Source organism: Geotrypetes seraphini, chromosome 6 (genome assembly GCF_902459505.1).
Source record: "Geotrypetes seraphini chromosome 6, aGeoSer1.1, whole genome shotgun sequence".
NCBI classification, from domain to species: Eukaryota; Metazoa; Chordata; class Amphibia; order Gymnophiona; family Dermophiidae; genus Geotrypetes; species Geotrypetes seraphini.
In genome coordinates, this window is record NC_047089.1 from 57,185,341 (window position 1) to 57,211,487 (window position 26,147).

General features: G+C 41.0%; 1 protein-coding gene across 1 annotated transcript in view; it reads left to right on the forward strand.

Annotated features, from left to right (window-relative positions):
- Positions 1 to 26,147, forward strand: part of LOC117362888 (complement C4-A-like) — a 129,038-nt gene that overhangs the window by 12,374 nt on the left and 90,517 nt on the right. Inside the window, exons 5-12 of the mRNA XM_033949977.1 lie at positions 238 to 323; positions 5,755 to 5,837; positions 7,944 to 8,031; positions 11,160 to 11,262; positions 12,617 to 12,740; positions 16,764 to 16,879; positions 21,360 to 21,527; positions 22,958 to 23,140. Of these exons, the coding sequence (XP_033805868.1) occupies positions 238 to 323; positions 5,755 to 5,837; positions 7,944 to 8,031; positions 11,160 to 11,262; positions 12,617 to 12,740; positions 16,764 to 16,879; positions 21,360 to 21,527; positions 22,958 to 23,140 (951 nt within the window). The remainder of the gene's footprint in view (positions 1 to 237; positions 324 to 5,754; positions 5,838 to 7,943; positions 8,032 to 11,159; positions 11,263 to 12,616; positions 12,741 to 16,763; positions 16,880 to 21,359; positions 21,528 to 22,957; positions 23,141 to 26,147) is intronic.

A 26,147-nucleotide genomic window follows, 5' to 3' on the forward strand; every position in this document is an offset into this window, starting at 1 on the left:
ATGCTCCGACGCTCATAGGAATTCTATGAGTGACGGAGCAGTGTTGGAGCATTTAGCACTCTAGGCCGTGGTAGAAACTTCTACCGCGGCGTAGCAAAAGGGGAGGAGGTAAATTTCTACTATGAATATACATGAGATCTATTTGCATACAATGGAAGCCGAATATTGGACAATCAAACAAATGAAAATATTAAAATGCTCTTTTTACATGTGAACTGTATTGGTTTTTCATAACAGAATGAAAAAGGTATGATAGTTAAGAGAGAACAGAAGCGATCACTGAAAATGTTCACAGAAACATTTGACATACCTGATATTGCTCAGTAAGTAATAACATTTCACTAACATGTACCAAATAATTGTTAGTACAGACCTCAAGGAGTTTTTATGATGGATTGTAATGATGGATGATTTGTATAGTCTTGTGTATGTGGTATTTTGTAAGCTGCTTAGTCCCTAGACAGGATATATGTTTTAAAATATAAAAATAAAATTTAGAACTTTGGCCCCATTTTATCAAGCCACATTAGGGTTGTTGGTTTTTTTTAAACCACTGGCCAATGTGGTAAGAACTCTGATGCTCATGAGCACGGAGCTTTTACCACAGTGGTCAGTGATTTTAAAAAAACCCTAATGCAGCTTGATAAAAGGGGGCCTTTATTTGGGTTATTCAGTAAGATCTGGTTTATTTGGGGATTTTGACATTTTTTTTCAGATATTTGAAGGTTTGTTTCACACGGTGTCAGGTCAAAACCGCGGAAGACAAAGGTGCGCGCCGACAACTGAGCGCAGCGCGGAGGCGCGCGCCGAAGAAAATAACTGATTTTAGGGGCTCCGACAGGGGTGTGCGCGGGGGAACCCTCCACTTTACTTTATACAGATCGCGCCGTGTTGTGGGGGGCTTGGGGGGTTGTAACCCCCCACATTTTACTGAAAACTTCACTTTTTCCCTAAAAACAGGGAAAAAGTTAAGTTTACAGTATAATGAGGGAGGTTACAACCCCCCAAACTACCCACAACGCCGCCGCGATCTGTATTAATTAAAGTGGGGGGGGGCTCCCCAACAAAACCCCCCGTTGGAGCCCCTAAAAACTGTCATTTTCTTCGGCGCGCACCTCCGTCTTACGCTCAGTTGTCGGCGCGCGCCTTTGTCTTCCGCGGTTTTGTCTATGAACTGTTTTATTTTAAAAATATGTATGCATATTAGGGCAATTTTCCATGTGCAAATAGATTACAAATGCATACATTTTTAGGTTCAAACATGTACATTCAATTTTACATACAAATGAAAGGAAAGGGGAAAGTCACCCAAAGTTGGGTACCAAGGGCATTTAGGCCCTGTTTATATAAACGGAGCATAACTTCTAGGCACCATGGAATGCAATTGTCAATCATCCGCTAGGTACCATTAATAGAATACCACCTAACAGTGCCTAAGCCGTCTTAGACACCAGTATGCATTGAAACTTTAGGCACACTCCATTTATGCCAGGGTCTTCTTGGCCTAAATGAGTGTGCCTACATCAAATCACACCCAGAAACCACCCCTAATCATGCCCGCTTTCAGGCAAGTGCCACAGAGTAGATGCCTACCAGCTAATTAATTTTTCTAATTTCTTTTTAATGACACTTTTCAATTATCAGTGCCAATTAAGCCTAATTGAATAATTAAGTTAGGCACCTAGATTGTCTAGACGTGCCAATCTAGGTGCCTATCCAGGGACCGTTTATAGAATCTGGGCCTTAGTGCTAAGCATCTCTTAAAGAGTACTAGCTTTGCACGCAATTTGGCCCGGATTCTGTAAATAGCGCAGTGTTCGGCAGCCACCCACAAAAGCGGCACCAATTTCACACAATGTTACCATTCATAGAATCATGGCTGTGTCACAGATAGTGCCAGAAGTGTAGGCCAGGGTTTTCAAAGCCTACATTTATGGCCCCTATCTGTGATGAGAATCGTGAGTACGGAAGTGCCTACCGACACCTAAGGGTACTTCCAGCGTTTTTTACCTTTAGGCACCACCGTAGTCATGGTTCTGGTGCCTTTTGTGACGGTGCCATCTTTTTTTTTTTTTTTTAAATAACATTTTAATTGCTTTTAAATGATACAATTAATCATTGCGTCGATTAAAGGCAATTAAACCAATTAAAGCCGGCACCGTTAGGCCACATAATGACATCTAAATAGTTGCACCATTTATAGAATTTGGGCTTTTGGGCCTAATTTTAAACACAAGCAGTAACACCTGCCAAAACCTGGTGTAAATGCCGGCGCTCAGCTAATTCGAGTTAGATAAATGGATCACCTAAGGGCCCCTTTTACGAAGCCGCGGTAGCAGTTTATCGCGCCTAATAGCGCGCGCCAAACTGCCGGCCGTGCTAGCCTCCAGGGGTTAGCGCGTGATTAAAAGTTGCGTGCGTTAAAGCCGCTACCGCGGCTTCGTAAAAGGAGCCCTAAGTCTTCCGCATTTCCATCTCATTCTTCCCATTACCTTCTCAATTCTTTGATTTTACATATTGTAACCCTCCCCTTTTTCCTCCTTTGCCATGTCTTGATAATTCAAATTTTCACATGTGTATCCTTTCCCTTGTTTTTAATTATCCTTGTTTGTTTTTAAAAAATTATTTTTATAATGTAAACCGCTTTGGTCCTAAAGAGGTATATCAAACCATAATAAACTTGAAAACTTGAAACTTGGATTCTATAATAGCACTCCTAAATAATGGGAACATCCCTCACCTTTCCATATCCCCTCCAAGTCCACACCTCTTTGCAGTTGTGCACTATGAAATTTAAGTGTGCATGCTACAGAACAGTGTGCGTAGCAGATCAATGCAGAACTCCTAAGGCAAAATTACAGGCCTTTTAACACCAAGTAAGTGCATTTGTTTTGATGTAGATCTAGGATCCCTGCCCAAAACTCTATGCCCAACTTATGGCAACCTGTATAGAATCCAAGGGGAAACGCGTGCTAACAAATTCATATCCCTTCTATTCAATGAAGTGTGGCAAATTACAATGGATCACATTAAATGGGATCAAGGCATTAACCTGTAAAAATAGCACCACCTGTGTTAATGAGATAGGCAAGTGGAAACATTTTTTTTATATGGTTTCCTGGGGTTAGTACTGCAAGCTGTTGCTAGAGGATGCACAGCCATTTTGAACAGGCATATGCACCAGGCAGGAGGGGGGGGGGGGCATTGCTCATTAATGTATGCCCTACTAGACCACCAGGGAGCATTAAGGTAGGTCTAGGATGCCCTAACAGGATATGGAGGTGGAGGTAAGGGACTCAGGACAGCCTTGATCATTCTTCAAGGGGAAGGAGGGATCAGGATGGGAGGGTTGGTTTATAGAATTCCAGAGGGGGATTGGGATTGAGTGAGGGGGGACTTGGACTCGGCGTTTTATTTGCAGAAATGCTTTTTATAAAGCTGCCCCCCAATATGTAGGCAAAAGTATGCATATAATCCCTGTACCCTTTATTGTCCTTCCTAGGGTTGGGGTCTGAGTAGGATTTTCATTTACAAATATGCTTTTTGATTTCAAGAAATGTGCATAAACCTTTCCCAAAAATATCTACACACACATTTTAAAAGATGTAAATGTGTGTGTTTATTGTTTCTTTATTGTTTATGGTTTATTGAAAGCTTCTATACCTTAACTTTACTTTTTGGTGGGCAAATTTATGTTTAAGTTATAGGTATGAAAAGATGAATGCAGATATGCTGGGGCATACTAAGAGATTCAAGTTAATTTGGGGCCCATTGACGTCTTTTATTGATATGTCTTTTCCTTTATTTCTGTTGGTATAATACACATACACCTAGGGGGAGGTAGGGCGGGAGGGGGGTATTTCTTTTGTATGGTTCTATTCCCTTATGAAATGTTGGTTGGGTGGGGGTTTTTAATGTTGTATGGATTCTGATTGATTATAAATGCATATATGATTACTATTATTTGTATAGATATTGTATTGCCTTTTTGTTACCTTTAGAAACTCAATAAAGGGTTTTTTTTTTGTTTTTTTTAAGAAAGCTTTTATACCGCTACTAATGACTGGGGAGTCAATTCAGAGCGGTTTGCATGAGCTTCTGTAAAGGTGTTACAATACAGAGCTAGCATTTTCTGAGCTGATTTTCAATACAGACACATTTATATCATAATCAATCATGTACTGTGTTCATACTAAATCCTACTTATTTGCACACATAATACCTGTATCATGTTCGATGTTCATCTTAGATTTACATAAATCCTGATAATTCTAGTTATCTGTACTTTGTTGATCATATCCTCAGCAATTCTGGGCATCTCTACTGTGTTCACCCTAATATGTTCCTAGTGGGGACTGGCCCACTATCTCCTCTAGGTTGTATTAGTTAAAGCAGTCTGTGAAGAGGATGGTCTTTATCGTTTCTTGAACTTTTCGGTGTCATTTTGCTGGAATAATTTTCAAAGTGAACTTATAAACAAAAACGTGCTTTGAAAGTTGGAATGGGATGGGGGAAGTTATCAACCTGGGCTACTGTTAAGATATGTTACCGTTAACCACAATTATTGGCGATTACGAGGTCCTGCGCTAAAATAACAGAAGTTAGTGATAACATAACACCTCTTAACAGTAGAGCACGTTGATAACTTCCTCCCATCCCAACTTTCAAAGCACATTTTTTGTATATAATCCTCCTCACAGCAATAGACCAATTATGGACATTCCCCCTCCCTCTGTAGCCGCTGACCTAATCTCATGGACCTGACCTCGATGCTATCAACTGAGTACATGACATGATGTAATCCAATCAGGATTAAATACCATGGCTACCACCGCTTCAAACCTAATGCCCCCAGCCAAGGGTGTGTGCTCAATACAGTCCTCCCTCCACAACATTGAATGTATATGCCCGATGCTTTTCCCTTATACTGTAAATGCCCTCTGTCCTCTCCCCTCCCAGCAGTATACTGAATATGCACAATTAACCATGTACCTCTAAAATGTTATGATTGCATTGTTTCTACCCTACAATATAGAATGTACTACTACCCCTGTACCCAAAACACTGTGACCCATTCTGAGCTCCTGGGTAGGACGGGATATAAACTGAAATAAATAAATAAATAAATAAAATAACAATGCCCCTTAGGCCACATAACAGTGTTTTTCAGATGTTTATATCTACTATAGCATGTACAGTTAATTAATGTATCTCGGCTGTTTATTTCTATCATAGTGTATCTCAGATGTTCTCTATTTACCACAACTCGATCATTGTACCACTAGCTTTCCAAATACGCCTTGTCCATATTTGTCTTGACTATACTGTGTATGTACTCCTGTAACCCATTCTGGGCTCTTTGGGGAGGATAGGCTAAATAAATAAATATATGTGGGCTGTGATAACATTACCTTCTTTCTTGTTGGCTGAAAAGAGTAATTATCTAGAGATGTAAACAGGGAGTTTATTGATCTGGTTGCACAGCCATTTAGAACAGGCATAGGCACCAGGCAGAGTGAGAGGGCGTTGTAAGCTTGACCAAAATAAATGATTAATAAGAACATAAGAATAGCCTTACTGGGTCAGACCAATGGTCCATCAAGCTCAGTAGCCCGTTCTCACAGTGGCCAATCCAGGTCACTAGTACCTGGTCAAAACCCAGGGAGTAGCAATATTCCATGCTACTGATAAAGGGCAAGCAGTGGTATGTATGCCTATAATCAGTACTGAAATAATTTTCTATTTAAATCTTAGACCTGGAATATGGACAATTGTAGCTTGGTATCTTGGATTTGATATGTCAAAAGTATCTACACAGTTTGAAGTAAAAGAATATGGTAAGTTTAAACAAGAGAGAGAGTATGGAGAACAGAACGGAGATGGCTGAATTTAAAGACCAGTAAAAGCCATCACATTGTTTCAGATCAACTGTGAAAAATATGATCTACTCTTTGGTATTTGCCAGCTACTTATGATGCAGACTGCCCAAGGAATTTGGCTTGACATAGCATGGCTTATCTTAAGAACATGTGAGGAAAGTGGATACTAGGAGGAGTGAAAGAAAGAGGAAGATAGGTTAAAAAAAGGAGACATTAAAAAGTTTGGGAATCTCTATTCCAGGGATCCTATACTGTTAGTATATCCATTTTTAATGGACTAGCTTCTGAACACTAAAGTAAACTTATTTAGCTGAAGAAATTAGTTACCCCCCCCCCCCCCATTCCACACACATTAATTCTCTTCCATTTTTGTTCCCATTATAAAAAAACACTGATAAGTTCCCAGAAAAAGAAATACATTAAAATAAGAAGTGAAAACAAAGGCCCCTACAGATGAGAACATAACATAAGAATAGCCTAACTGGGTCAGAACAATGGTCCATCATGCCCAGTAGCCCATTCTCATGGTAGTCAATCCAGGTCACTAGTACCTGGTAAAAACCCAAAGAGTAGCAACATTCCATGCTACCGATCCAGGGCAAGCAGATGCTTCTCCCATGTCTTAATAACAGACTATGAACTTTTCCTCCAGGAATTTGTCCAAACCTTTCTTAAAACCAGCAACGCTATCTGCTTTTACCATAGCTTCTGGCCACTTCATTTTTAAGCTTAGATCTTTCCTTCCAAACAGAGACTTTGCTAGATGTCAAATACAGAACAAGGTAACTTCACACGGACTTAGCTGTGCAGGAAATATGAATCTCCTCATACATCCACCATATAGTGCAAAAATGTGCAAAGATCTGTTTTTTTCTTTCGATCACTACATAGCCTAATGCCACACAAGCAGCGCTGTTACAAACATATTCTGAAGGTCAATGCTAAGGTTAACAAAGTTTCCTTCCTTGGACCACAAGGAGATACTGACAAACCACTGGAAGAGATCCCAAAACAACTACCCAGGCACAACACCCAAAGACCCACTCAGTGTGTGAACCAGTTGAGTGGAATGGACTAACTGGGAGGTGGAAATAGGCCCGGAGTTTGCTCAGCAGAATTTCCCAGACCACCTCTTCCTCTCAACACATTGACACGCTGCCACCACCACCACCACCACTAGGAACACCTCACCGAGTAGGCCAGCAATGCTTATAAACTTTATAAAACACATTATTATATTTTTTATAAAGCACATATTTTAACTGAACTCTCTGACATCCTCAGCCATGCCATTCACAAAAACAGAAGGAAGAAAAGTTCCCATTTCCTGCTGTCTCATGTCCCCGGCCTATACAATATTTTTCTTCTGCAGACCCTTCAAAAGTCTGACCAAATCCTCGTTTCACTTGCATTATAAAGTACTGAGGATGCCATCTCTCCCAATTCTCAGATCTTAAAGTCTAAGACAGTAGCGCAAACTAGTGCTCCTGATTGGATAAGGCCCGACTTAGTAAAGGAAGAGGCAATTGGAGCGTTCCGCGAGTGATTTCCTGCACTCGCGGCACTCTGGCTGCTCTCCTGCTGCCCTCTTCAAGCTCCCCCATGAAAAACCGTATTCGTGGTTTTTCAAGATCCGTGGGGGTTCCTGGAACGGAACCCCCACGAATATCGGGGTAGTACTGTAGTTAGTTAGATGCCATCGACTCATATTCGAGTCCTAGTATCTTGAATTACAGATCTAAATAGAGATCGGTTTTGTGCTAGTCCAATAAGGTCTTCCAGTGTCATCCCCAAGGTTGTTTTCACCATGTCCAGCCATCTGATTGCAGGTTACCCTCTTCACCTGGTTCCTTCAATCTTCCCAAACAAAATGTCCTTCTCCAATGATCTTTCTCTCTGACACCCATAGGGATTGAATGGGTGTCTGAGTATTTGCCGCACAACACTCACTCATGTGGCTGTGTAAAAAAGGCCCATAATAAATAATGACAGATAAAGACCTGAATGGTCCATCAAATTTACTTTCATTCAGAACAAATATTGCTTTTATCCCTTCTTTTGCAGAACTTCCTACTTTTGAGGTGAAGATTATACCATCCAAACCATACTATGATGTTAAAGATGCATCATTTTCATTTGATATTCATGCGATGTAAGTTGGTGTTATATTTTTGTTTAATTCTCTTTTCATGGGTATTTATATCACCATATTAACCATCATATTAACACTCTGGGACACTCAATGTAACCTTCTCCCTTATTTTCTAACAATCCTTTTTAACCAGAATTCACACAGTTTAGTGGACCCGGTGTAGCACAGTGATAGTGTAAGTCAATAGATTTTCAATCTTAACCAAAAGGTAACAAGTGTGATATCTCTGAAACTCCTTCAAGCACTCTAGACTGCATCCTTGGCCAGGGTAGTGGTAAATGGTACTCTTTCTGAAACGTCAGAGGTGTTCAGTGGAGTACCGCATTGATCGGTCCTGGGTCCAATCCTATTTAATATCTTCGTACGGGATCTGCCTCAGGGGCTTCAGGGTAAAATTGCATTATTTGCCGATGATACTAAATTATGCAATGTAGTGGGTGGAGGTACCGTGCCCGACACTATGACACAGGACCTACTTTTACTGGAGCAATGGTCTACTATTTGGCAACTGAGTTTTAATACCAAGAAGTGTAAAGTTATGCACCTTGGTAGCAGAAACACATGCAGAACCTACACTCTGAATGGTGAGACCTTAACTAGAACTGTTACAGAACGGGACCTAGGAGTAATTATTAGTTAAGATATGAAGACGGCCAATCAAGTGGAGAAAGCTTCATCCAAGGCTAGACAAATGCTGGGTTGCATCCGGAGAAGTTTCGTCAGCCAAAAGCCCGAAGTGGTAATGCGTCTGTACAGGTCCATGGTGAGACCACATCTGGAATACTGTGTTCAATTTTGGAGGCCACATTATCAAAACGATGTGCTGAGAATAGAGTCGGTTCAGCGATTGGCCACCAGGATGGTCTCAGGACTCAAGGATCTCCCATATGAAGAACGTCTAGGTAAGTTGCAACTATACTCTCTCGAGGAACGCAGAGAGAAGGGAGACATGATAGAGATTTTCAAATATATTACTGGCCGCATTGAGGTAGAAGAAGACATCTTTTTCCTTACTGGACCTACGGCGACAAGAGGGCATCTGCTAAAAATTAGGGGTGGGAGATTTCATGGTGACACTAGGTGGTTGATCGATGGAATGATCTTCCACTTCAGGTAGTAGAGGCCAACAACGTGCTCGACTTTAAGAATAAATGGGATAAACAAGTGGGTTCACTTAGAGGAAGTGCTTAGGGGGGTAGGTTAGTCGAGTGGGCAGACTTGTTGGGCCAACGGCCCTTTTCTGCCGTCATACTCTATGTTTCTATGTAACTAAAAATTGGGATAAATGAAGATAATGACAGAAGAGAAAGGAAAGGGCATTTTAAGTATTGAATGCTGTGAGGGAGTCAGGGATTCTCCTTCATGAATGATACTGTTATACCTTTGGGCAGCTAGCCCAATAGCCATTGGACTCCAGGTCCCAGAGGGCACAGCATCTCTGCAACTTAGTGCTGAGCCACACTGGAGAAACGATGCAGCCCAACTGAAGCAGAGGGACGAGACTCAGCTGGAAAGAAAGATATCTGTTCAGTTTGGGGATTCATTCAGTGAGGTCCCGTGGGAGGAAAGGTCCCAGAAGGAAGAGACTTCCCTGATGTTAGGGTGCTCAGTAAAAGGGAACTTTCCCTGGCTAAGGGGCTGAGAGGATCCCTGGGGAAAGAATGAAGGGAGAGAGAGCCTGTTGAGAAGAGAGGGTTCTTGGTAGCATGGCTAAGGTAAGCCCCTGAAATGTTTGGAGTGAAGCCTTGTGTGCCAAGAGTTAAATTGTGTTAAAGAGACTTTTAGCTGGCCTCTGTGTTTGGGGTGGGGCAGCTGGTGCTTGTGTTTAGAATCTTTAATACATGGTGGCTGAAGATTTTAACTGTTTTCTTAACCTTGTGGGTGATGATGCAGTAGAGCAAGCTTACAAGGGGCCATTGAAAAGTTCTCAGCCCATCCAAGAAGAGAATGATGTGGAGCCATGAAACTTACAAGTTATTCCACACTTTTCTTGACACTTTTTGTTTCATTTCATATCATTGAAATAAAAAGTGTAATAACATAAGTTTCAGGGCTCCTTGTCATTCTCTTCTTGGCTGGGCTGAGAACTTTTCAGCGGCCCCTCTCACGGCCATGCTTAAAATAGGCAGAGTACATTTGACGCAGTATGGTACCCCCTACTTGGACTATACAGTATAGATTGTACACAGGAAGGAGCAATGCAGATGTGATGTCTTACTGCTGTACGTCACAGGTTGTATGAATGGTTATATTTGGTTTGGGAGTGGGAAAAGGAAGTTTTTGATATATCTTGATATCTTTGGTGTTATTTTCAGGAAGGGGATTGGGGTGGGGGGTTGTTAAGGAGAGTTGGGTGGGTTACGGGGTGGAGATTTGATGCTAGTAACTTGACGCAGAATGGGAACTCCTATTTAATGTTGTTTGTTGTTTGATGCTTGAAATACAGATTTATAGTTCATAAAAGAACAGGTTCAAATCTCTGCAGATACATTTCTATGGAGCAGTTTTAAAGGGGAATGTATATGCATACTTTCCCTCAGAAAAATAGCTCAAAAATTCCAGGTGGAAGTTTCCATGGGCTTTGCATCAATATGCTTAATTTTGAAAAATTATTCTCTGGAGGCACAGTGGTTCCCAAACCTGTCCTGGGGGACCCCCAACCAGTCAGGTTTTCAAGATATCCCTAATGAATATGCATGAGAGAGATTTGCATACCTGTCACTTCCATTATATGCAAATCTCTCTCATACATATTCATTAGGGATATCTTGAAAACCTGACTGGCTGGGGGTCCCCCAGGACAGATTTGGGAACCACTGGTATAAATCATAATTTTTATGATGCAGTTAGCAATAGAAATATTTCCTACACTATCTCTTGTTCTAATGCAGTTGTTCCCAACCCTGTTCTGGAGGACCACCAGGCCAATCGGATTTTCAGAATAGCCCTAATGAATATGCATGGAGCAGATTTGTATGCCTGTCACCTCCATTATATGTAAATCTCTCTCATGCATATTCATTAGGGCTAGCCTGAAAACCCGATTGACCTAGTGGTCCTCCAGGACAGGGTTGAGAACCACTGTTCTAATGTGTTGACAAAAGTATGTTTTTGTCTTTATTTCTAAGGCACTCTTACGGAATGGAAGTAATTGGAATAGTATTTGCCCGATTTGGCCTATTGGCTGAACAAAACAAAACATTCATTCCAGGCATTGAGCAACATGTTTCAGTAAGTAAAAAATAAATCAACAGATAAATTTCTCTGGATGAAATATGTTGTATCTAATTTAGCATTAGGAGGTAACTGTGGGGTCCTTTTACGAAGGCGCGCTAGCCGTTTTAGCATGCGTTAAATGTCCATAGACTATAATGGTCGCATTAGCGTTTAGCGTGCATTAAAATGACTAGTGCACCTTAGTAAAAGGACCCCTGTGTAACTCTGCACCTTTTGGCACGCAGGGCCGAGAACACCTAGGAGTTTATTCTATAAATAAATATAAGCCCCTTTTTATAGAATACTTGCTTGATAGCAAACATTATCCACTGATATTTGAGGCTTGGAGCTTATGTTTGCCTGGCCGATATTTAGCTGGACCACTTAGAAACATGGGGATAAGTTACACCAGCTTCCAGGTGAAAATTCATGCATACTTCCCATTTCAAAGGTACCCTGCCAAAACTGTTCATACCCACAATTTAGTTCAGTGGAGCACTGATAGTAGGCAGTAAATGGGAGGCAAAGACCTTGGAACCGCATACTATTGGTACAAGGTGGGCACGGAAAAGTAGCCCACCTCTAGAAAGAAGAGTGATTGTGGAAGGCTATATGCGAAGTGGATCGATTAAGGAAACGCAAGAGGCCTTCACCGACAAGTACCCAGGAACAAAACCACCAGCTAAATAAAAATAATCCACTTGTTCATTCATCTGGTCATACTATTGCCAGAAGCAGGCTACTTTTCTGTGGCCTGCCCTGTATAAATGAATCTGCCTATGGATATGTCTTACAAAAATCACCGAAGAAGCAAACATGTAACTACAGAGGCAGGTGGGAGGCCACCAAAAAGCCTAATTTTTTGCATGCTTTTTGAGTGATTTTTGTAAGACAACTCCAGAGACAGACATAAGGCCACCGATAAAAAAAAACCAAACAAACAGGTATCAAGGATTACAGTACCAAGCCATACTATGTACAAATGAGTCTTTTGTACACCCCAGTGTCTTCAAGAGGCATGTTGCCGTCACACATAATCCAGACCTGTGCAATAATGGTGTGTTTACAAGCAGTGTTTCACTGTACATACAACGTTTTCAAGAAAATGTATGTTGATAATTTTGAAAATCATAATGTAGAGATATAAGCAGACCAATCTCCTGTCCCTGGAAAAACTTTTGGTTGACATGGACAAAATGTTATTTAAAAATGTCATTATGAGCTAACTTAAACCTTCATACTGTCTAAGAAGTTTTGAAGTTTTCAAGCAAGTTAGTTCCATGCATACACTACTGCTTTTATGCATAGAAGTGACTTTGAAAATTATTTCCAAAATGCTTACATTCTTCTTTAATTCTTCTTTAATTAGTTGAAGGATGGAAAAGCGACTATCACATTGAATACCTCAGACTTGGAAGCTAGACTAAATAAGTCCATTGCTTCACTGGAAGGACACAATTTATATATTGCTTTGACAGTGGTGGAAACTGCCAGTAAGTGACCTCTAAGACTTCAGGGTATCTTTGTTTTGTTTTCAAACAAGCATTCTGCCTTAGATGAGCAAGACAAATGTAATTTAGAGTTTCTAAAAGACCCTTTTACAAAAGCGCAACAAAGGGTTTTGCAGTTACAGTGTGGTAAGCAACCAAAGTCACTGCAAAGGCTCTATAGTAACTGTTGAGGGAGTTTCTAGCTAGAGAATGACCCGGTGACAAAATTCATCACCGTTCCCGTCCCCGCGGATAACCGCGGGAAACCATCTTCATGTCATTCTTTAAGGAGAGAGGGAAGAATCAGAGTATAATTGGGCACAACCACTGACCCTCAAGCTTTGCTTTGAAGAATGCTGGTGTAGAAGGATTGAGATTGAAATAGACACTAGAAAATGACATGGGATTATTTCCCGCGGTTATCCGCGGGGACGGGAATGGTGATGAATTTTGTCACCGTGTCATTCTCTATTTCTAGCATCTATCTTTGTAGAGGAAAAACTTTTGCCATGTGTTAAAAGCATGGATGTCTATTGAGAAGGTGGTAAGTGCATCTGTACCATGTTTCTATGTCCCCGCACAGCTCATAGCCTGCGTATGTCCTAACCCATTCCATGGTATGCAGTTAGCATGAGAATTAGCAAGTGCTGTTATGTCAGCACAGTAACTCTCACAGTCATGGTGAGTGTGTAACGCAGTTGTTAGAGCTACAGCCTCAGATTTTGGGTTCGAATCCCATGATGCTCCTTGTGATCCTGGGCAAGTCACTTAGGACTAGATTCCCCTCCGGCCCTATTCACTTACCTCCCTGCCAACCATCCTCCGATCCTTGCATGCAAATGAGGGGAGGGATATTCAAAAGTAGGGAATGCAGCAATTCACAACACAAAATTCTCGATCCTATTGGGCTGGCCGATAAACTTCTACAGCAACTGCTGGGGACCAGTCGCACACCTCTCAACCGACTCTCCTGCTCCATTGCGGCCTCTGCCCTGCTGTCTGCTGCCCCGATCTCGCTGCCTGTTTCAGGGGCTGCAGAAGCCCTGGGACAGGGGGGAGAGCAGTGCCTGTTGGCTTCCTGACTTGCTGCATACATCTAGCAAATTAGGAGGACATTACTCTGCCTTCCCTGCAGTGCGAGCCCGCGGGTTTAAAGCGGAGCTGCACACCGCAGTGGAGCCCCGCTTTAAACCCGCAGGCTCATACTGTATGGAAGCCGGCAGAGAGCAGGAGAGTCTGGGCGGCAAGATTCCCTGGAAGGGGGGGAGCAGGAGAACCAGCCCGCGCGAAGGAAAAAAGTTTTTTAAAAAAGGTCGCGTCTCAAACGGGCATGCACAGACCATCTACAGATGGTCTGCCCATGCGTGCTGATCGCACAACAGCGATCCGTGCAGGCAGATGGGGGCGTTCCTCCGATCTCCCCCATCTGCATATTTTTCTTTCCTGAGTTCGTTGGATCTGCCCGGATCGGGCACAATCAGGCAGGTTAGTGAATCTGGGCCTTAATTCCCCATTGCCCCAGGTACATCAAATAGGGTATGAGCCCACCAGGACAGATAAGGAAAAATGCTTGAGGACTGGAAAGTACTTGGGCTATAATGTGTTAACAGTTCCTGGGCACTAATTCACATTCTGACTGCTTACCACAACTTAGTAATGTAACTTAAATGTGCATATCATTTTCATTCCTCTCAATATTCAGACCGATAGAGATCACCGGTGATCTCTCGCGGTCTGTGGCGAACCCAGAAAGTCAATGCTGGTGCCATATCCGGTGACTGGCATTTAATTTCTGGTCTATTTTTGATTGGCCAAGCAGTGGCATGGCAAGGGAAGTTAGCATCTGGGGCAATGGCACCATGCTTCATGGCACTATGCACATCCCCCCCCCCACACACACACACACATACACTCTTTCTCCGTAACTCTTGAAATGTTCGCCAGCATGAGCAGCTTCTTCCACCTGCTGTTCGTGCCACCCATGGCTCCCTTCTGACATCACATCCTAGTCTCAAGACCAGGAAGTGACATCAGAAGGGAGCCGAGGCCAGCGCGAGCAGCAAGTAGAAGTTGCTGCTCGCGCTGATGAATGTTTAAGGAACTATGTGGGGGGAGCAGAAAGGAGGAGAGGTGTTGGCAGCCCCCCCCCCCCACATAGATGGCACCCAGGGCAGTCCACCCACCCCCCTTACTATGCCACTGTAGCCGAGGCATAGCCAGCTAGACCAATATTCAGCAGCTAGCCTCAATGGCCAAAGATAGACCATCCTTTTAAGTGGCTCTATCTGGCTAGCGAATATAACCGGCGAGCTGCTGAATTTTAGCAATAACACAACACAGTCAGTCACCAGCCAATCCACTAAGCCAGATATTCAGTGGGAGATAATCATCTATCTCCCACTGAATATCGAAGGATAGTGGCCACATGTTATTTAGCTGGCCAGCAGTCGTTCCTTGTCGGCTAAATAATGATGAATATTGGCCTCAATGTGTCTTATTCTGATGCATCTTATTCTGATGTGAAATGTTATCCCATTCTGTTAAAGTTTCTATGCTACAAATGCTAGATTCCTTCTGCCACTGGGCTTTTTTTCAGGGGAGGTAGGGAGATAAACAAATGTTCTGACCCCTTCTGTAAATTGTTACCAACTTCTATTGGGTTGGAAAAAATAAAAATCCATGCTGTGAAATATGTTGACTGTGAGATGCTTTGGCCATATTATCACAACTAAAAATGTGGAAAGACACAACTGTCATGTGGAGGCTTTTCTCTGAAACTTTGTTAGTTGGTATATTTAATAAGAAACTTGAACTGTGATCATTGCACTAAACTTAGTGAAGACTGACAACATATAATTTCCTTAAGATTTTGATGTGATTTTTAGTGGATTAAGCTATTACGTGTTTGAACTGTTTGAAAGTATTTTATAATTGTACTGTCTTTGAACTATTGTGACTGTTTCAATTGTTAACCGCTTAGTCATAGGCGGTCTAGACATTTTAGAAATAAATAAATGTCATTTTCTTATCTTGGCAACCAATCCATTCAAACCACCACCACTTGGAGACAAGTGATACATAGAGTATATATATTCATGTCAAAATACAACAATAAAACTATATAATATAAAACAATGAAATAAAACAACTCCATCAATATAAGTGGAGTCCATCTGAACATATTTCAACAGTAATTAATCTCACATGCATCCAAACATACAGAAAAGCTAGAAATAATTCAGTGAGTCATGGTTATATATACTTTCCCCACTTGTTTCCATAGCTGATATATGCCATGTTTGGTCATGGGTCACCATAAATTGATTAAGCAAATAATAGAAAAACCAAAGGACCAGATGGAGACTGAGGTGAATATGAACTAAAGAAAGCAAGTCTATCTCTTCATCTTTTTATTAGAGCCAGCAACAGAGTGCAACATGGAAGTGGCCTAGTGGTTAGAGCGGCTGTCTCAGCACCCTGAGGTTGCGAGTTTGATCCCACTCTGCTCCTTGTAAGTCTGGGCAAGTTACTTAATCCAGCATTGCCCCAGGTACCACAGTTAGATTGTGAGTTGCTGGGACAGCTAGGAAAAATACTTAGAAGTATCTGATTTCTATTCAATGTATTGTAAACCACTTTGGGTGAATTTCTTCATGAAAAGGTCAATACATAATAAAACACATTTAGGATTAATTAAATGCATAGCAAGTAGTTTATATGACAACCAAAAGCAAAGACAACTGATGCTTTATCTTAGGATCTCTAGTAATTACTGGAAATGAATGATGACATGCATCTGAAAAGAGGGCATTTTAATGAGAGAGACATACGAGGTTGTTTCAAGTACAACCTTCAGCACTCAGCACTACACCTCAGTCATAATACTGTTGCTCCTTTGGTTAATTCTATTCTGTAGCTAACCCGCCTACTTTAGTGGTGATGATGGTGGGGGAGAAGCAGGTATAAGTAAAGGTATTTGCATTTCATGTTTATTCTGCTTTTTAATGTTGATATGTATGCTTCCAGGTGGAGAGCTCAGAGAGGAAGAGCATACAGGTATAAAGTTTTTATCATCTCCTTATACTATTGACCTATCGAAAACAAAGCATTTTTTTGTACCTGGAGCACCTTTTCTCATTATGGTATGTAATTCACTTACCTATGTTTTTTTTTTTGAAGCTTTATTAATCACATTTCAGTTTTGTTGTTTTAGGACTACAGAGCTCCTTGAAAAACTCAACAAGCTCACTGAATCCAACCTTGGTCATCCACAGAGATGGAGCCACACTTTTCTACTAGAAAGAGACACTAATAATTATTTATCCTACTTATTTCTCAGTCCTTCCAAATTGTTCATTATTTGTAAGCAGTGGCATGGTAAGGGGGGAGCTGGTGGGCAGACCACCCCGGGCACCATCTTGGTGGGACATCGGCACCTCTCCCCTCCCCCCCCATGCCATGCTTGCTCCTTCCCTTCCACGCACCCGTACTTCTTTAAAATCTTTGCCAGGAAGAACCTCTAGCCTCCTACTCACACCGGCCTGCAGACACATACATATAGTATGTGAAAACCCATTCATATTAAACACCTCAACACATTCATCTCCTTCTTCCAATCCCCCCATTTTCTTCTCACACTTTTATTTCTCCACAACTTACTTGAATATCATAGAAACATGATGGCAGATAAAGGCCAAATGGCCCATCTAGCCTGCCCATCCACAGTAACCATTGTCTCTTCCTTTCTCTAAGAGATTCCATGTGCCTGCCCCACCCCTTCTTGAATACTTAAATATCCATAAATGTGTACCCCTCTCCATACACTCATATGATGTCATGTGTGTAGCAGGCAAGAGAACATAGTGTGGTGGAGATCCACCTATGGGATATTTCCCCCTTGCAGTTCCTGCCCTATTGAATCAAAGCCAGGCTCATCGTGTTCCATATTAAAGCACATGTACCTAGGTCTCCACTATGTGCCACTAGCCCATTCAAAGGGAAACCCCTTGGGGTGATGATATGTGGTTTGAAGATACACAGATGCAATGTGCCCTTAGTCCTGCAATCCTTGCAAACAGTCTCAAAACTGCTCTTCAAGAGTCTATTAGGGACATTTTCAAAACAACTAAAATATCCCCCAAAAAACAGCATAAACCAGCATTTGGACATTTTGTTTGGAACAGACTTAAAGATCTCAATATGTGTACTTTGGAGGAAAGGCGGGAGAGGGGATATGATGGAGATGTTTAAATACCTATGTAAGTTTATCTTAGTACTTTACAACTCATAGACCTCAGTGGTATCATCACTCATAGACCACTGAGGTCTATGAGTTGTAAAGTACTAAGATAAACTTACTTATGATTCTCCTATTGATATGTATGCTGGCTGGCTATAGTGGAGATTTGAAAACATATAGAGTCAGCTGTTAGGTTGTAAATACCTATGTGGCATAAATACACGAGGCAAGTCTCTAACAATTGAAGAAACTCCAGTGAGTGAGCACAGAATGAGGTTAAGAGCTGATAGGTTCAGGAGTAAATGTTCTGAACTGAACCTGTTTTAACAGCATTTAAGTTTCAAAAATGTACCCAAACTAACCAGATGACCACTGGAGGGATTAAGTAATGACACACACATTCCCCCAGTGGTCACTGACTCCCCCCCCAAAAAAAAAAAAATCAGAATGCAACAATACATACCTGTCTCTAGAACAGTAACAACTGGTATGGGAAAACTCAGTAGAGCAGGGCTGCCCAAGTCCGGTCCTCGAGATCTACTGGCAGGCCAGGTTTTCTGGATAGCCACAATGAATATGCATGAGAGAGATTTACCTGCACTGCCTTCTTGGTATGCAAATCTCTCTCAAGCATGTTCATTGTGGATATCCAGAAAACCTGGCCTGCCAGTAGATCTCGAGGACCGGACTTGGGCAGCCCTGCAGTAGAGCATCACACAGGTATCTTAAGTAGCCTGGTGAATGGGCTATTGAGCCAGGTCTATAATCCACTCTAACCACCACATTTATGGTAGAAAGTATGAGCCCATTAGATTTCTTTACACATCCAGGGAGGGTGGGTGGGGGGAGGGAAATGTTCTTTGAGGAGTTAAATTATTTAATTATAATATTGAAATCACATCATATGTTTTATTGTATTAATAATTAAGATGAGGATGGGAGTAAATGACTGTTTAATGTAATTGTATAGTTATGCAGTATTTTATGATTTACCAATTGTATTGCACTATCAAAGTTTGAGAATCAATAAAGATTTAAACAGAAAGTAAGAGCCCACCAAAACCCTATGGCACCTATATGGCTGCATGTGCCATATAGGTGCCACATGCAGCCATAAGGGCTATTGGGGTGGTAGACAGGTGGATATAGTAGGTTTTGGCAGCAGTTTTGGAAAGCTCACCATACATTAGAAGGGGGTTCCATTGAGATGTACTTCTGACACCCTTTATGTAAAGTTCACAGCAGTACCTTCTAAGGTGCCCCACTGCTCTATTGGCACGTATATGTGGCCAGTTGATTAAAATAGCGGCCCCTCCCATGTGCAAATGGACTTATTTTGGATTTTTCTGTGGTTGAACATGGTGGATAAAGTTGGATGTCTTAAGGTTGGACATCCTAGCAGCCAAGAAGCTCAAGTAGGCAATTTTTATTTTTAAAAAAATGTATTTGGGCATCCTGTTCAAAAATGTTTTTCTCTGCTTCTGAATTTGGATATCTTGGGTGAAATGTCCAAATTCTAACATAGATATCCTGTCGAAAATGCCTCTCTATGTATCCAAACTAATTTTAAAAATTTCAGGAACAATGATATTCTCTGGAGTAGGCTCTCCAGTGTTTCAATATCTGTCCAGCACCCAAAGTTACATATCAATATTGTTGAAGGATAGAAGTAGAGAATGACACAGGGACAAAGGTTGTCCCGTGCCTGCCCCCATCCCTGCCCTGACCCCACTCATCGCCTTAGCTCAATCCCCGCCCCACCCTCCGCAATCTCTGTCTTCATCTCCTCCACATCCCCGCGGACTCTATCCTCATTTGCACAAGCCTCGTACACTTTGATTTTATATTGAAATCTTTTTATTAAAGTATAAAAGGGGGCAATACTCTATACAATTGTTTATAAATCAGAAATAGAGCCTTCCATTTCGATCTGGTTTTGGTATGATCTTCCCAAAGAGTCAGTTGCCTATGTTTTTACATCGTCCTGGAAGGTAACTGAATTGTTTTTCAGACATGGGTGTAGAAAAGCACCTAGACTGTCTAGTGGATGAACAGGAAAATAAATTTCTATTAAATGTTGGAACTGCTCCTTGATGCCAGAAATGATGGATGAATCTGTTGCAGTAACAGTAAGATGCTTGAGCAGCTGGGCACATGATGGAAGGACACTGCAGATGGTAGGAGTCTGATCAGCAGAGAAGACTCTTGTAATCATGTTAAAGACAGACAAAACACAAATGATGCCACTTAACAGTAGCTCATTTAAATCCAAAAGAAGCTTCTTGTGACCTGAGCAAGTCACTTAATCCCCCCATTGCCCCAGGTACATTAGATAGATTGTGAGCCTGCCGGGACAGACAGGGAAAAATGCTTGAGTACCTGAAAAAAATTCATGTAAATCGTTCTGAGCTCTTCTGGGAGAACGGTATAGAAAATTAAATAAAAAAATAAAAATAAATGAATTTAATTGCCAGTTGTCTAAGATGTGTTAAGTTCTTACATATTGACAATAATCTCAAGTTTTAGAGAATGACATGGGACAAAGTTGATCCCTGTCCCCATGGGCTCTGTCCCTGTCCTTATTCCCACCCAGTGGTAAATTGTGGGTACCCATCCCCATGTCATTCTCTAGATGGGAGTTCAGAACTTAACAGAATATTTTTAATGTACTGAAAATAAAGGTACTTCAAAAATAGGAGTCATCAGAGTTCATTTTACATGGAAACCCCCTATCATTACCGCCACTTCCAATTACATCAAATGTAAATTTCAGACAAAAGAATGAAAACAGGACAGCATAGATATTTCTGACATGGCTTGCTACCATCTGTGAAATTTTTTTTTAGTATTCTCTTTTCTGAAGAAAGCAGGCAATGTACAAAGTCCCTTCAAAGCAAGAAAACAAAAGGACTAATAGCTAGATAGGGGTCATGAATTTGATATACCGTCATTCTGTGGGTTTAAATATATTATATGCAGGTACTTTTTTTTTAAACTTTATTTAGAAATATTTCAAACAGGCACAATAATTCTTCCAAAAGCAGTCATAGAAGAAATATACAGCTAGAAAACCAATAACAATACAAAATGATACTCCCCCCCCCCCTCAAAAGTTACCACCATAATTGCTTTGCTCTCAGTACATTTTTCTGTTCTTAGTGGGCTCACAATCTAAGTTCTGTACCTGGGACAATGGAGGGTTATGTGACATGCCCCAGGTTATAAGGATTAGCAGTGGAAGCTGAATCTAGTTCCCCAGGTTCTCAGCCTACTGCACTAACCAGATATAGTAAACTGTCTATGTATATTCAATCTTCTGTAATGTGTAGTGTGTTCTAATGCACTCATTGAATTCAATTAAGAAATATTCAACATTCCAACAGGCTTCCATCACCTTTGTTGATGGTTCTCCTGCCTCCGAAGTGCCTTGTACTGTTACCATTAATGTGGATGAGAGTCAAATATTACAACTTATGGATAAATCTAACCAAGAAGGTCTACTTTCCTGGGTGCAAGACATTCCAATCAGTGCCAAAAAACTAGATATAACGGTAAGGAGAGTTTGGGTGTGTTGTGTTAGACTGCAAATGAGTTTATTATGACAAACATCTTCCTGATAGTCCAGGAACTTTCCAAACCTGTTCCAGTGACCCTACTATTAGTCAGCTTAACACACACAATGAATATACATGAGATTAACTTGCTTATGATGGTCCCCAGTGCATATTAATTATCTTATGAATACTCATTGTGCATAGCTTGAAAACTGAGATAGATTTATGAAGGGGTGCTGATAAGCTCTCAGCCCAACCAACCAACTTCCTAAATTCTGAGCGCTATTTTGCCACTGTAGCTGAAAGGAGTATTATCTTATTTCGTTAAGTGCCAATTTGCAGAAATGAAATTTGATGCTTTGAGATCATTGATTGAACCGTATCCACTCATTCTCTTCTTGGTCATGAGAACTTTTCAGCACCCTCTCGTATGATGCACTAACTAACAGAATGACATTCCATTATTTCATTGAGACCCAATATTCTCTGACAAAAACAGTATCCCCATCTTTTACTAAGGTGCGGTAGCCGATTTAGCGCACTCTAAAAATTAGTGTGCGCTAAATGCTAACGCGTCCATAGAAGTGAATTAGGGATGTGTACCAATTTTTAACAGTTGCTTTTACTTTTATTTTCATTTTCCACATTTTTGTTTCATTTCGTTCCAACAACAAAAAAAAACCCCAAGCACAAAAAAAAATTTAAAGAAAAGAAATAAGAATGCAAAGTAGAAAATGATAGTTCCCCACTGAAGAGACAAAAAATAATCAAGTCCAGGCTCTTTCTAAATTCTCCTTTCCCTCTCCCAGACCTGACACCTTTCAAAATGTCTAATGTCATTTTCTCTTCCTGCATCAGTGGGAAAGGATCACTCTTTTGTACAATATTGAATTTTGCACGACCCAACCTGGACATCATAATTTTGTCCTCTACATTCTTTATAAAATGGATCTCATTATATACACCCCTTTGGATAGGCCTATTATTGGTTCCTGGGAATACAGACTATAAGTAACTATGAAATGAGATCTAAAATTTTGTCAGCAAATTCAGTGGTGAAACAATGCGCTCCTTTTACGAAGCCACGTTAGCGGCTTTATCGCACGCAACTTTTTAGCGCGCGCTAACCCCCGTGCTAGCCGGAAAACTACCACCCGCTAAATAGGAGGCGGTAGCGGCTAGCACGGCCGGCAAATTAGCGCGCTTCGTAAAAGGAGCCCAATAGCTCATTGAAGAGCAAATCAATTGAAAACATACTGGCAAAACTGAAAGCAAAAGTTTGGTGTTTCTTTTCCATTCAATGTAAATATTTTTTTGAACAGCGCTTCTTCCACAGATCTCACTGCAAACTAGTTGATAATGGCACGCTGTGTTTTATTTATAAAGACAAATGTATTATGCTTGGTTTTATATTTTCTCTCTTGTAGGTGATAGCTCAAAACGAAGGTCCAGAAGTGAGGCTGAGTGCTGCAAGTTACCAGTCCCCAAGTAAAAGCTTTCTTAGCATCAAAGTTCCACACGCTATCATGGAGCCTGGAGCAGCCATAGATGTAACTTTGAAAGATATCCACCAATCTGACAGTGGAAATGTTGATTCTTTCTATTACATGGTAAGATGTTTCTTGCTGAAGTGCATAACTGATAAAAGACCTCACTTTCTATTCATATGATTCTAAAGTTCTAAGCATTTTAGGCTAAAAAGGTTTTTCTAAAAAAATATATAGGGAAACTGCATAGAGATTGTATAACCTGGAATATTCAGTCTCTGTAATTTTCTTAATGACTCTTACCACACTATATTACCCCATTTTGCTGCCCTTATGAATGTAGGTACACAGTGTCCTGAAAAATTCAAGATCCCTTACATAGTTTTGTGGGGTTTTTTTAGTTCAAAAACTTTATTAATTTTCAACAAAATGTAAGGTAAACAATTGAACGTTAAGGACCACCCTATTTACGACTCCACAGCCACTGTTCTTAAACTATTTGATAACACAATGAAAACTAAGTGGAACAAAACATAGGGCTCCTTTTACGAAGGCACGTATGCGGTTTAACGTGCGTAATAGCGTGCCAGCCACGCTAGCCGCTACCGCCTCCTCTTGAGAAGGCGGTAGTTTTTCAGCTAGCGCGGGGTTAGCGCATGATGAAAAGTCACGCGCGTTAAACCCGCTAACGTGCCTTCGTAAAAGGAGCCCATAGTTTTTAAATACTTTGCAATTGTTTAAACATCTAGCATGACCTTTGAAAATACATTAGTATAATGAGGATTTTTTTCTTATTAATTCATAATTTGTGTTCAAAAGCCCAAATTCTCTAAACAGCAGCATAAGTTAGGCAGCGGTAGGTGCCCTACTGCTGTCTAACTTAATTGGCCATGTTATTTTAAACTGATTAAAAAATGTAGGCGCCTACAAAAAAGGACACCATAATCGCATCTACAGAGGTGCCTAATGGCACCTAAGGTCAAAGTAGGTATGGTTTATGCCAGAAATGACTTTAGGCATTGCTAGTGCCTCTGTAGACATGATTTTCATCAAACATAAGTGCCAGAAATGTAAGCCTGCAAAATCCTGGTCTACATTACTGGTGTCTATGTTAAACATAACCCACAATTCTCATAACAGCACCTACATTTGACTTGCACACAGTTGGCACCATTTTTGGAGGTGTGGTCAATGTAGGCGCCATTGCTAGAATCTGGCCCATAGTTTTCCTCCTTCATCCTTGATATATTAATGAAGTCTTCGATGCCACAGAGCTGTTGGATTAATGAATTCTGGGGATTCATTGATTAAGGGCCCCTTTTACAAAGCCTTGGTAGCAATTTTCCTGGAGCAAATGCACTGAACCTATAGAAATTGAATGGATTTTGGTGCATTTGCTACTGGGGAATCATTAATGCGGCTTTCTAAAAGGAGCCCTAAGAGCTCAACTCCTTTGCAAGCTCGATGCACTTGAGCTTGATCCTGTTGAAAAATAAAGTACTCAGAAATATCTGGAATTTCAGGTAAAAGTTTCTGTTGCAGTAGGATTTTTTTGGTTTATTTGGAAAAATGTTGGGGTCCTGTTTTTCTGGACATCGTATACATAAGCAACACCACATACCCTGGCCTAGGACTGAGGTTCGTTACTTTCATGGTATGCACAAAGGACTCTATAATTCTGTGCATGTTGTGACATGTCTCAAGGTTACTCATGCACAGTTGCGGCTCAGTTCAAGTCTAACATTCCAAGAGGCAGGATGTCAGGAGAGTCCTTGTGTGAATCAAGTAAGAAACTCCTAGAATTGGAGCATCGTTCAGTGATAAACTTTCTCACAAAAGAAGGGAAAAAGCCAAAGGTGATCCACGAATGCATGACTGCAGTTTATGGTGAGTCTGCCCCATCATCCTACAAAGTAAAATTTTGGAGCAAGCAGTTTGTGGGGTAGAGAGTCCACTGAAGGTGACCCTCACATTGGGCAGTCTGTGGAAACAACTGCCACAGAAATGTGCAAGAAAGTTGAGGATTTAATTTTGGCAGACAGACGAATTATGGTTTCCCAAATAGCTGAAGAAATGGGCATCTTGACAGGTACAATTTGGAAAATAATTCATGAAAAACTTGGCACGTCCAAGGTTAGTACAAGATGGATTCCAAGAATGCTGATGCCATGTCAGAAGGCCATGAGGCTCCAGTGCTGTCAGGAGAACTTGGAAATACTCCATGAAACCAAGTGAATTTTTTTTTTTTAATCGTTTAGTGACTGGAGTTGAGACTTGGGTCTATCACAAAGATCCTGAGTCCAAAATGGAGTTAATGCAGTGGAAGCACAAGTCAACCCCCACCCCAAAAATGTTCAAGACAGAAAAATCTGCAGGCAAAGACATGGCAACTATCTTCTGGAATGAGGAAGGACTTTTGCTTCTGAAGTTCATTCCACACAAGACATCCATAACCAAGGAGAGTTACGCCAACACAATGATCACTTTGCGGGAGTCAATCAAGGAGAAAAGACAAGGAAATCTCACAGCAGGTGTACTGCTTCTTCACAACAATGTACCAGTGCACATGTCACAACAATCACAAGCTGCCTTCTTAGAATGTGGGTTTCAGCAGCTGAACCATTCACCCTCCAGTCCTGACCTGGCTCCCTCAGATTATTTCTTGTTCTGGATTTTGAAGACTTCTCTCCGTGGACAGCAGTTTTCAAGTAATGAAGATGTCAAGGAAGCTGTGATGTCCTGGTTTGAAGGTCAAATGGAAGAATTCTTTTCCAAAAGGGTAAAAAGTCATTGCAGGAAAAGTGGATGAAGTGTATGGAACTATATCCAAAAATAAAACAAAAATTTTTTGACAACTCTTTTCTTTCATACTGAGGAAGATAAATTATTGAACGCCCCTCATAGCATGCTCCTTGGTCTGCCCAAGTATTTTCTGAATTCATATATATTTGCCAGTAAAGCATCATCGTATTATAGCCTTAAGTCATCAAATATGATATATACAGTATTTTGATAGAGTACCATGGGACTGATTACCAGTGTATAATACTTGTATAAAAACAAGCCAAAACTGCAGATATGTACAACGATGTAGGCAAAATTTATTGTGACAACCAAACTATATATTAAA